Raw genomic sequence first — 13,073 nt, forward strand, 5'->3', positions numbered from 1 at the left:
GAATCTGTCATCCCGCACACTTCTTGCTCTGCAAATAGACAGGTCGAAGCCTTAAATGCTTCATCTGCTTTCCGGTATCCCAGTCCAATTACAACTCCTCCCGCCAAGCCCGCTCTTTGCACACTCTCACAGGCTGTCAGATTCTGATACGGAGGGCGTTGCGATATTGAAGGTCGGTCAGTCCGCACACTTAACCTCATTTCCCAACACTCTGCTCTGCCTCTCGCAGAAGAGCCCTTTGATTGGTGTCCATTTGAAAAGCAGGCTTTGGGTTTGACGGGGAGGGTACGGCGGGTGAGGGAGCTCAGAGCAGCCTGGGCGCAGCCTGAGAAAGAAGCTTTTTGGAGCACGACTCCTGACTGTAGTCAGTCATAATGGTTTTCAATTAACCAGGGGAAAAGACAGAGAACTAATCTGGACGAGCACAGGAGAACCAGTCATGCAATATTCATGTACACAAACTAATGAAAGCCCAGATTAGCCTACATATTTACATGGGGTCGGTGCCGTGTCGTCCACACATTAAAGGAGTGTGGTGCCAAGAAGAGAGAGGAAGAAATAGAAACTGAGAAAGGAGGAGGATGGAAAAATGGAAATCTGGCAGAGAAGAAATAACGAAGTGGAGAACGGAGATCAAGAAAGAAAGAAATAAAGCGAGGGAAATAAGAGGTCAATTGGACAGAGGAAAGACCTCTAATGAAAAGGAAAAGGAATCATGAGATAAAGGGGTGAGGAAGAGCTAGAGGAGGTAGGGCTCCTCAAAAAGAGATTAAGGGTCATCTGCATTTTGCCTTTTCATCTCCCTTTGGCGTAATCACCCCTCTGGAAAGTCAGACACCCGCCCCCACTCAAAATGACACCAATCTGAATGAGTGATCTTGACAAATTGGGCTGCTCAAGAGGAGACTGCGCTCTCTTGACTGAGTGGAGGGCTTCAGACAGACAGTGGGGAGTCTTCCGGCGGGACAGAGATATAACTGTAATTGGCTTCTACACTACCCCCCCTCCCTCCACCTAATCTGTGACCACGGAAAGTGGTGACTGGGGAGCACAAACAGACTGCCAAAGCAGCAGAAACGCTCCTTAATCGGGAGTTTCAACAATGTTTCAAACGCTGTTGTATACATGCATGAGAACAATAAGGAAAATTCATCTGCAATCCTTAGTAGGTCACAAAAGACTTAAAAGACTTCAAAGCTGGATTAATGTGTGACTGGACATACCAATTCCACACTGGCTAACTTCTTACCAGGCATTAATACTATATGTCAAACAAGAAGCTAATCGTGGGTTTAGTTTGAAAATATCCTTTGACCTTTTGTAGAGGTCTCAGAATTAATTTTATGCTCCACAGATATCTAATTTTATGCTTTTGCAGACTTACACATTTGTAGAATAATGGAAGTGTCCTGATATTTTTCTTCACTTAGGAAACCACTTGAGCCTGGTGTGCTGCAAAATGTTCTGTGTTAAACGTCTGCTTCTGTTTCATTTCAAGAGGCTTGTGTACATGCACTGATTGGACCGCAGTGAACACAGAGTGCAACACAGAAAAAAACTAATTTCTGACTTATCTGAAAAATGGGGGGAAAAAATGCTTTCATGCTCTTGTTCATGGACCAAGGAGGACTAATGAATTCAGTTTTTCCAATGTGCTGGGTTGGCAGGTTCTCCCCCAACCCACTTCTCCTACCTGCCTCAACTTTGGGAAATGAAATGTGAGAAATGGGCCAATTTACAGCTAAAGGCTGTTTCTTCCTGAGAGACACAGACATAAAGATGGAGTACAGAGGATATGCAGACGAAGATGGGAAGAGATGAGGGGTTTGAATTTAGACAGAGAGAAAAAGGGAAGGAAAAGATGTGAGACAGGAAAGCAAGACGTTGGCACTAATATGGGTGTCATCTTTGAGGATAGACAGAAGTGCTTGAATTGCATTTTTGGCCTTTAACTTCTAATATACAAAGAGACTGCAGTTGAAGAGCCGCTCTTGATCTTTCCAATCAGCTACCATGACAAGAGCTGCTCAGATATTCAACAAGCAGAAACAAAAGAGCGTGTCAGCCTGAAGAAGTTTGCTCCACTCAGTGAAGTTTGAGGGGAAGACATGGAGAAGTTGGAGAGGAGTCGGCGGAACAAAGCCGGTGAAAACAGGGATGACAGAAATGAACATGAGAGGTCCACCATCTGTTAATAATTATGTTTGAAGCACACAGTGCAGCTGCAATGGTCCAGAGCACACTGTTTCCTTGGGTGATGCCATACTTGAGTTGAAATAACTGATCACAAAGCTCATTATTCTACTTGGTATAACAAAAGCATGATGCAATTTATGTTCAACCGCTCACTTGTGTTGAATTGCTGCTTGCAGAAAGCAATACAACACACGTCAGTGTTGGCTGTCTGAAGACACGTGGACGCTAATTAAACTCATTAAACGATGACACACCAAAAGCATATCGAACAGACACGGTGGCAGTTCCAGGAGACGAGGCAGCATAAACAGAGCGCCGCTGAATTCAGAGACAATGCCGTCTGATCGCCCTGACGCCACATCTGTTTACTCCTCAGCACAGAACCGGGCGGACAAGACCAGAAGGTGGAGGAGGAGGAGACTGGGTGGTGGGGAGGAGTCCCCCCTTCCTCCCCTCACGGGACCCGTTTCATTTTCATTTGATAGGAACGGGGAAACCACCATCTGTAATTAGATTACATAGAGATAGATGGAATGAGAAAGAATTCTGAGTTAATTAACTCCAACCATATTCTAATCAGGTTCCATAACTCCCCTCCCTCCTCTAAAAAAACCCTCCGATCTGAATCCTCTCTCAAATCCCCCGGGGACCCCCCATCACACCAGCCAAGAAGAGACAAGCACTCAAACAAGATCATTTGACACTAATTTCTTAAACAGAAAGGCACTTAAAAGATGCAGGCCAATGGTGACTACTAAGCATGCGCCACAAAAGCTAATGAGAGGAAAAAGGGAAGTCACAAAATGCACCACAGTGATATAGAAAAAAGAAAAAGATCTTTCTGTGTTGTGTTGCTTTGTGCAAAGGTTCCTGAGATGAACACTTCCTGTGCCAGGCTACGGTTTCCGTCATTGCAGGAAACGAGGACAGGGAATTAAATGAGCCTCTCTTTATGGGAACGGGGACAAGTGGCTGTGATAACAGTCAAAGAGGTGCCTCAGAAGGAGTGTCGCCCACCACATTCACATCTCCATTATCTGTCAACCTGCCAGTCCATCTGTCTGGTTGCCACACATTGCCGAGAAGGCTGACAAAACTCCATTTACAAAGGAAACACGTGTCACATGTGCATCGCGATGAGGAAAAGGGGCACACCAAATGTTGCAATCTGATTTGCAGTTGTACTGTCGAACAGTTTTTTTTTTTTCCCCCGTTGGCTTCTAATTGCTGCTCCTGTGGAAAGAATAAAGAATTCCAAAGTGTTTTATCAAAACTGTCTCGTAGACCGTCATCACACTGACAGCTTCATCAAGCAGCCATTACATTTGTCTCTCACTTTGATTAGAAATCCATTTCAAATGTCAAGTCAGTTTTTATTTTCCAGAACAAAGCGCAGCATGAACTGAACAAAAAAAGGAGACAAGACACCACTGAAGCAAGACGAGCAAAGAATTTGAGGTCAAACCGTTCCTCCACTCTCTCATACTCATACTGAAAACATCCCGTACATTCTTCTGGAGGCAACCATTAATCCACACGCATAACAGGGGATTGTATGTTTGTACAGTTCTGTCTCAAGGAACAAAGCTATTTTCCACCAAAAAAAAGAAAACAAAGAACCCAAGCCTTGAGGATCTGTCGATTTTCATCGATCGGGGGCCTTGAAATGTGTGATTTCATCAACTGCTGAGTCACAGCAACAGGGACAAACCAACTCATTGAATTAGATTTTTAACATAGTGCTAAAAGACACACTTCAAAACACCAACTGGCAGAGACGCTCAGCACTGCCAACAGATTTGCAGTGAACAGGATTTTACCAGATCTAAATTGTTCCTCTGGGACCGAGAGCACATTCGACACATGGAGGACTGCTTTAATTTGGAAACACCTGCTCACTTTCTAAACAGAACAGAAAATACAACCGGCACAGAGCTTTCGGCCCTCTCCAACAAACAGTCCTGGTCTGCCATTTCCCCGAGACTGGTGCACAGCCAACCGATCTCCCCCGAGTCTAGCGTGCATGTGTATGAGCGTCAGAAGAGCCACCATCACAGCAGCCTGCACCTGCTCCGCCTGAGGCCCAGCGCTGTTTGCTGTAGGAGCAGCAATGCGGAGACGACAGGAATGAGGGGATGGAGAGGCAGAAAGCTGGGGGAAATAGATCTGTTGGCGTAAATGTCAACAGCTTAGCTCAAATCAACTACAGCTAAGTTGTGTAGCATTTCAGGAGCTCATATGAATTCATACGAGTTTCAGCCTGATGCAGATGCTATAAATAATACAATGTCCCAGTTGTCTTGGGGGGGGGTGAAACCAAATGTTTCAAGGTAAGAAGGAAGTTTGTGTGCAAGTTCAGCTGAACATCTTTAATGCTGCTGCTGCTGCTGCTGCTGCTGCTGCTGCTGCTGCTGCTGCTGCTGCTGCTGCTGCTGCTGCTGCTGCTGCTGCTGCTGCTGCTGCTGCTGCTGCTGCTGCTGCTGCTGCTGCTGCTGCTGCTGCTGCTGCTGCTGCTGCTGCTGCTGCTGCTGCTGCTGCTGCTGCTCAAACCCTGAAGGACACATGCAGTTATGTTCACTGACAGACACAGGCATGGATAATTTCACATGTCTACATGCCAGCCAGCACAACTATGTTACAAGGATGTCCCCGGGGCTTTGCTGCATAACGTGCACAGCCCAGCAGCAACAAACGAGAAGCCTTCTGTAAAACAGAATACGACCATTCATTATACCACAAGACTCAGCAGTTTGACTCAGCACCTTCGCACCTGAGCTGTAACAAAGCTTCAACCAGACCTAATGGGGCAGCACAACCTTTCTATTCTAAAAAAAAAAGAAAAAAAAAAGACTATTGCAGCAAAAAGCCAGGCATGTACCGCAGCCTTTTCCGACACAAAAAAAGAGACATTGTTGATAGGAAAATTAAGATAGGGCTAACACATACTCCCAAATGTAAACTGGGAGTGTAATTTCACACCAGAAGCATTAAACCGACTGTTGTATGCCAAGTTGCAGTCTTTCGCTCCAAAGAGTGATTATAATTATTTTCTTTTACAGCCTTCATTGGAGCAGCTGTAAGAAGTGCATATACCATTTTTTTTTTTTTTGTATTGCAGGAGGCAGAGTAGCACTCATGGCCCCCAAAATGTTTTCTGTTCAGCATGATTTTATAATGGAGACCACAAAGACAGGTGACAAAAGCAACACACACTTTTTAACACATGGCGATACGGGCAGATCTGACTTCAAAGTTATGTTGCACCATATTAAACATATTATATGGTGTCTGTGTGGCCCCCGCCGCAGTGCTCAGCTTCCGGCTTCCTACAGTATATTTAAACTGTTAAGAAGCCGCTGATGCCTGAGATTTCACAGGGGTAACTGGAGCACTCTCCAGACTGCCGAACAATATGCGCTCTAATGTGGCCTCTGACCCCAGTCACAGGAATATAGATCAAGAGAGGAATGGAGGAGGGGAATACCAGGCTGAGGGGAAAAAAAACATGATCGAGGAAGTATTACAGTAACTCTGATGGATGATGATGTTGCACAGTTTCCATAAATCATGTCTAATCTGACACACTGATATCGCTCATGTGTCAAGACAACGGTTTCTCAGGATACTGCAAGACAAAGACAAAAGGGGCATTTTGTGGAAAAGTGGAACAGACTTAGGCAACTTATTTTCAGGAAGGTAACAATGTCCTTTACTGCACCCGATGGCTGTGGTCCGAATTAAGGACAGAGTAGCATTCCAGAACAAGGACATGGACAAAACACTGTTGGGTTGAAGATGCAGACAACGACAAGAACAACTGCACGGTGGGAGGGGCCAGTGCTGTAACAAGGAGAGCAGACGGAGTCCAAGAAAACATTATACTGCAAGGAGCTATGTCTCTATTAGCCTGCAACAGAGGCCCTAAATATATAAAATCTATGAGGCATGAGATCATTTAAGAAGGAGAAGCGCAGGGGGTGGACCACAGGTTTGTTCTGTAGTCCTCATTACTGAATCCATCTCCGCGCTCCTGTCAGTCACTACCTGTCTGTCGGCCTTGTTAAGGAAGCTGGAATCATGAATCTCCCGCAGGAGACAAGTCCACAGAGGATATGGCGACACTCGTAGCCCACATATCGTGGCAGCCATAAACATATGGCTGACATAAATATCCCAGCATAAGCCAGCCTCATATAAATGTATCCAAACTTACAAGAGAGCGCGGCAGCTGAGCCGAGCCGAGCCCTGAGAAACAAAGACGCAAGATGCTCAATGGGTCGTGCTCGGCACGGCTTCTCCTGCTTTCCTTCCTTCCTTCCTGCAGGAATTTACAGCTAGCTGTAAAAACCGTTCTTTGTTACTCTCACACTATCCAGTGTGGCAAGAAATGTATGGAGAGACGGGGCCAGCAGGGCCAGAGTGACGGTGAGGAGAAGTAAAACAATCTGCTCTGAGTTTGGTTGTTTCTCTGACCCCTGGAGAAGCACTCCACTGAGGCCGTTGCTGTGTGTCTCTGCTACACTGTTTGACTACAAAAACACTGCACAGGACCTGTTTGTTCTGAAAGGCTCTGAGAGAGAATGAGGCTCACACTGATCTTGTTTGCTTCTCTCTCATACTGTGTGCCATTCATCCAAATGGGTGCTGGTCATGAAGAAGCAAAAGGTTAATTGAGTAGTGCTCAATAATCATCAATAATCTGCTCAAGGACAAGATACTGACCAGTTGGGTGCCAGACCACACTGTCAATCCAAGAAATGGAGTGACTGGTTCTGGCGACATGAGGGCAACAGCTAAGCCACGGACACACTCCTGGAAAATTGAGCCTTCAAAGAAGAGCTTATGAATCCCATCTCCGACAAACGAAGAGATGGAATTAGCAGGATTTAGGGGCGTCAGCGTGAGGCAGGGTGGTATTAATGATGCTCTTCACACGTCTCCATCCAGACTGGATCACAGCCTCCCTTTAGAACACACTGGAAATGAACGTCTGTCACAACACACAGACGGCATTGGTAGGAGACAGCTGCAGGGCCTAAAGACTGAACTGATACTATGCGTGGCCTACTGGAACTGGTCCAGTGTGGAGTTATAAAGGAATGTAGGAACTGTGGTTTTGGCAGCTGCACTCTGATAAATGTTGTGAAACAGAGTAAAGTATGCATGTTTTTCAGGCCATATGCTGAAGGGATGTGGCTGTAGTGCCATCGACAGCCCTCATTCTTTATCCAGCTTATGTCTGAAACACTGGCTCTCTTCAGTATTTGCAAGACTGAGTACATAATACAGAAGCTTAACCAAAGAAAAGAAAGAAAAGAATAGAGCGTAAGTCCTGCAGAGGGACTGTTCCACCTCATAGAACAAGGAAATGTGCTCCAATTGATGTGGTCCATCAAGTCAGGTTTGTTTTGTTCCCTATGGGGGCAGCCAGAGGCAGGCACCTCCACCGCCACCGGTGTAGCTGACCACACCCCTGGAACAGTGACCTCAATAAACTCAACATGGGTCCATTTGCTCACGTAAAATCACTGAGGGGGAAAGGCAAGGTATAGCAAATCAGAAATGAGTGCTGTGAGGCCCGAGGAAAACAATACAAATGGACTGCCCAAGACATAAATCAATTTTTGTATTTACCACTTGCAATCCAAAAATCCATCTCGACACACACAGGGAAATGTGCAGGTACCAGGCACAAGGATAAATGAGAGTGGGATGGCCCAGTCACCATTGTCTTTCCTGTTGGGTTTTGACGGTGGACTCCCAGGAGTGCCTCCTTACCAAGCAGCCAGTGTGTTGCATACTGCAGACCACTGCATCATACAGAGAAACGGAGGCCTTGCATTCCAGGAAGCTCTTCGTTCTATCTTCCATCTCTGTCCAGCTGTCCCAATGGGAGGCGGTGAGCTGGGATTAACAGAGCGAGTTACTGCACATAAATTTCAGCAGTATTGCTGAGTCGCTGCCCCCCTCATCCACCCCCCCATCCTTACCTGACCGAATCCCCCGCCCCCTACCCTATCTTTTCACGCCCCAGGAGGATGGGCCAGGGGGCTGGCCAAGCAGCCGCATCCCGTTCCACTTGGCATGCTGTGCCGTAAATACGGCGCAGCATCAGGAACAGCAGGTGCTATCACTCCCTATCATTAATTATACCTGCTGCATCACTCTAGGGCCTCTCACTCCTAAACTCCATATCTTTATCTCCTTCCACCATTTTATTCTCAAGCCTCCAACTCTTCCTCATATTCTTGAACTTTGACTCCAACCATCTCAATTTCTATCAATGTCTACGACTCTACAGAAATCCCATTACTTCTCCCCAATATCCACCCATCTGTACCTTGTTTCCTCCAATCCTACTATCCAGTCCCCATTTGTTTCCTGATGTATCTCAATCTTTGTCTTGCACTCCCAGCTTCTCCAAAGTGAGTCTTCCCCCCCAGTGACAGCCATGCCTGCTTTCTTTTCTCCACAGATACGTGTCCTCCAGCGTTTCTCATCACACCCTGACGGGTTTTCCCCTGCCGTAAATGTATTCCAAAACTGCAGCGCTGCTGCCAGCCATGAGACGTCACGGGGACTGATGGAGCACTGGGGGGAAAGATAGCCCTTTCCGCCCACCGGTGAACTCATAAATAATGCCAAATCAAAGAGGAAAAGCAGCATGAGAAAACCCCAGAGGTAAAAAGCCAATGAACATGGACAAAGCTGTAAGGTTGCCCCCACTGATGCTAAAAGCCTGAGCACCCAGTGAGCCTGTCCACTGCAACACGAGCAAGGCATCGGTCCTTCTCAGGTGAGACGGCTTTATGTCAGCTGTGTGGAAACCACAAAATATTCTGCATGACCATAAAAACAAACACTAACTTGCTTCTAACTTGGTCACGCTGCCACAAGGCATGACGTTAACTCTAAATGTTGAGCCTGGCGTTGTAATCTGAGCCCAAGCAACATATTGACAGGTGCTGAGCAATTCCTTTCAAGTGATCATAGCTTGAAAACACATTTGGCAGCAAAAAAAAGAAGCACACAATGTTTTTCAGCAAATGAACAGACAAGAAAAACAACTCTGTTTTTTTATACAGACAGAAACTCGCTGATCCACAGGAGTCTATAAATAATGTCCATGTCTCTCTGGAGCTTTGCACACATATATGCACCAAAAAATATAAAAGCATAAAACACCAGAGTTTGTGATACCCTCTGTCTTTGAGTCAGCAGTCCCACAAGTTTTCCTTTCTCTGAATGTAACATTATGGCTTTCGTAAATTTCAGCGCAGGCATTCTGCCATCTCGTACCTGGCTCACTGAGTTACCTTTCCCCCAGGAAAGACTCTCTCCATATTTTATACTGCTTACTTTCCTCTACTGCAAGACAACCAAACAGAAACACAGTGTCTGCTGGAGTGCATTCACACAAACCTATTTATTCAGACTCAGAAACAGGAAACGCCACTGATGGCTGGAACAGGTAGTGGTCCTGTAACTGCAGGGTTGGCAGTTCAAACTCTCCCTCTTCACATCCACATGCAAGTCACTGAGTCCCCCTGATGGTGTGAACACTTTCCATGGCAGCTTTGTCACCACTGGTGAGTGAATGAAATTGAACCTTGTGACAATCTGCCATTCAAATGTCTACGATACAAAAGTCTCCTGTACTTTGACTGAAAGACCAACAAAGCGCTTCTCTCTACATAAGGCATTATCACGTAAGTGACAGCCATATTAATCTACCATCAGAAATACACAACTATGCCAGATGCCTCCTCTTCAAGATTTATAACTGACAGTCTTTCTTAATTGGCTCAGTTGTTCAGAGCAAGTCAATCAACTAACAGGAAGAGAAAGTTAATCACACAACCCCTGAAAAAAAAGTATTTCCTTCCTATTCTCTTTCCAGAACAGACAAGCGATCTGCCAGCAACATTATGGGATTTTCTCTCCTCTATTCAACATTACAGATTTAGAATTTTTACTCATTAGTGTAATCCATTATGGGGAGGTGGACTGGACACTCAGTCGGAATCAATATGATTCTCCTACACTTTCTATTGATCCCCATTGCTTTACAAGTGTAGTAAAGAGACAGATTGTGGAGCTGATAAAAAAAGAAGCAAGAAAAGGAAAGAAATCAAGAGCCTTTTGTGACATTATTGTTTGTGCATTGTGCATGTTGCAAAGGGAGTACTGCAATCAAAAGAAATTGTTTTATTTTTTTTGTTTTGTTTTTTGTCGTTTAGTTTTTCTGAAAGCAGCGCACAATAGCTGTTTTTTTATTCCAGTCGTCCTGGCTGCTATTTGCAATGTCTCAGTCAGAGGACATCCTTGGCAGTGAACCAGAGTTCAGGGTGAAGGGACAATGTCAGACACGTACAGAAACACATACTCACTATGTGCAAGGTAAGTAATTCAAAATATAGAACAGCACTCTGCAGGTCTGTGTTTTCTTTTCTAAGTGCTTATCCTCATACATATGCAACTGGCATCCACCATCACCAACAGGTTAATTAATCAATATCAGACAAAACAGAGTAAACCATTTTCCTCATGATGAGACTCTCCAGAATGAGTGATCTGCTGTGCTCACCTCAGTGCTATCAAGGAATATTAAGGTAGACATGAACAACCCTGTTACTTTGATGGTATTTCTAGAGTCGAGCACATATGAATGCAGTGTGGTTGGGAATCAGCTCCTGCAGTGAGGAAAGGCTTTTAGTCCTCAAAGGGGGGTCTCAAGGATGACTCTGGCAGATACACTGCACAGCTGTAGAAATCATTAGCACATTCTCATGGTATTCATGTTCTCTGCTGATAAGTCAACATTAAACAACTTGTTTTTGATCATTTGCTTTTATTTCATCTTTCAGGATGTGATTATCCACATTACTGTCACTCGACGCACAACAAACCACAGATGCTTTCGTTTTGGAGGGAACTCACTGAGGGCCACTGGCACTGAAGGAATACTTCCAGCACCAGTCGTTCTTATACTGCTTTTGACAATGGTGACTGGTGCTATTTATACCAGGTAATTATGAAACCAGAACACTATTATAATGCAAGGCAAGAAGAAATATCTAGGCCAGAAGATGAAGAAAAAAAAAAATGTTCATGCTGCTGTTGAACAAAGTCTTTTTTTTTTTTTTGGGGGGGGGGGGGGGGAGTAAGAATGATAGAAACAGTTGATAGATGAACTAAAACAGTTACTCATCCCTCTATTTCTCCCTCTTTCTCTCAGTCTGAAGAAGTGCAAAGCCTAATTCTGCAAAGGAAGGCTGGTTCTTGTCAGACAAGTGCCCCCTGCTGGTAAAAATCTTTACCGTAGGCATTTGTGTGCTACCTTTTTTTTTTATAGACCCCAGATGATTTTCAGATATTTTCCATGTTGTAATACCCCAAGGCTCAGAAAACAGAGTAAAAAGGAGAGAATAGTTACGACTGAAACTTAAAGGGAAAATGAAAGTCTCAACACGAAAACATGACACTAAGGCAGTTGTTTTAGTCTTATTAGGTTCTCTACTATAAAGAGATGTAATGTAAAAGAGGTGCCAGTTGGTGCTCAAACTTTTACGCATCGATTAAGAAGCCAGTTTTTTGTAGATCCCATCATTTTATTTTCCATTTCGATGCTTGATCTGATCACATCTGCCTACAATTCCAGAGGTTCACTCCCATATGCATTAATCACTGATGTCTTCATTAGTCTGGATCAAGACTAGGCCTGTCTGTGTCTGCTGGTCTGAGGAGGTGCCAAACATCCAAAACATGTGAGCACCAGTGTAAAATAATAACAATTCAATTAACGCAGCATTATAAAGTTTACCACCCGGTGTGTGCATTATTAATGTCTAAGTATATTATGTGTTGTATACAGACAAACAGGGCAATCACATTGCTGCATCTCAGTAGAACAGAAAATGTAGAAATGCTGAGAAAGATCAAAAGTGGAGAGAAAATAGAAACTTAAATGGTTATAAACTCTGCCTTGGATACTGTTTATATAGTAGTCATTAGTACTAAATATGGATATTAAAATGTGTAGTGAGTAGACCGAGGAGAGCAGCAGTCTGTGGCAGAGACCCCCCTCTTAACCAACTTGTGGTCTACAAAAAGGAACGCTATTTATCGTCATAATTGAGGGAAAATATATAAATCAGCGAGACTCACCTTCTTCCGGGGCTGCCATTTCATCATATTTGTAAACCAAAATTGAACAGCATTAAGATATTATATGAGAATGGAATGTAGATTCAAAGAAATCCAGAGCGCAAGTCATGCTGCCTCTCCACTTCCCTCGATTTTGCAGCAGATTTTCCCCAAGAAGCGATGCATGATGGTGTGCGAGTCTCAGCTTTGCGGCAATTTTTTTTTTCTTTGAGGGGGTTGAGGGGGTAGACAGCTCAGTCAACACAAATCATGCAGCGTTTAAATCCACAGTTGAGCTCGGAGAATAAATCAGAGACGCATAGTGTCGACTGACAGTGTTTGGGTAGAAGGTTCCTGTGCGTAAATCCAAAGTAGGAGTCCGTTAGGAACACGCTCCCTCCTCGCTGGCACGCAGAGTCGGCGCCTCCAGGACCAATCCGGACCGTGTAAGGAGGGGAAAAAAATAAATTCTTTAACTTTTTCAAAACGAGGTCGTCGCTGTAAATAAGCTACTGCATTAGTCCGAATGAACTATGTCCAACCTGTCCTCTTCGATGTCGAGGAACCCGACAAGACGAACCGTGCGCCAAAACGCAGAAACATTAATCACAGTGGTCAAATCCCGTTTTCCGGCGACTGAAATACACTTTTGGAAGTGGTGGAATAGTCCCGAGTCCAGTGTAGACGGCGCGACAAGCAGAGATTACTTTCAGGGAAAGAAGGAGGTCCAG

At 44.7% G+C, this 13,073-nt stretch overlaps 1 protein-coding gene across 1 annotated transcript in view; it reads right to left on the reverse strand.

Moving 5' to 3' along the window:
- LOC308112666 (tetratricopeptide repeat protein 28-like) overlaps positions 1-12,691 on the reverse strand; it is a 113,472-nt gene extending 100,781 nt beyond the window's left edge. The window contains exon 1 of the mRNA XM_080468361.1: positions 12,364-12,691. Coding sequence (XP_080324487.1) covers positions 12,364-12,390 — 27 coding nt within the window. The 5' untranslated portion in view covers positions 12,391-12,691. The remainder of the gene's footprint in view (positions 1-12,363) is intronic.
- Positions 12,692-13,073: the final 382 nt, after the last annotated feature.

The sequence above is a fragment of the Lipophrys pholis genome (assembly GCF_963383615.2).
Source record: "Lipophrys pholis genome assembly, chromosome: 7".
Classification (NCBI taxonomy): domain Eukaryota; kingdom Metazoa; phylum Chordata; class Actinopteri; order Blenniiformes; family Blenniidae; genus Lipophrys; species Lipophrys pholis.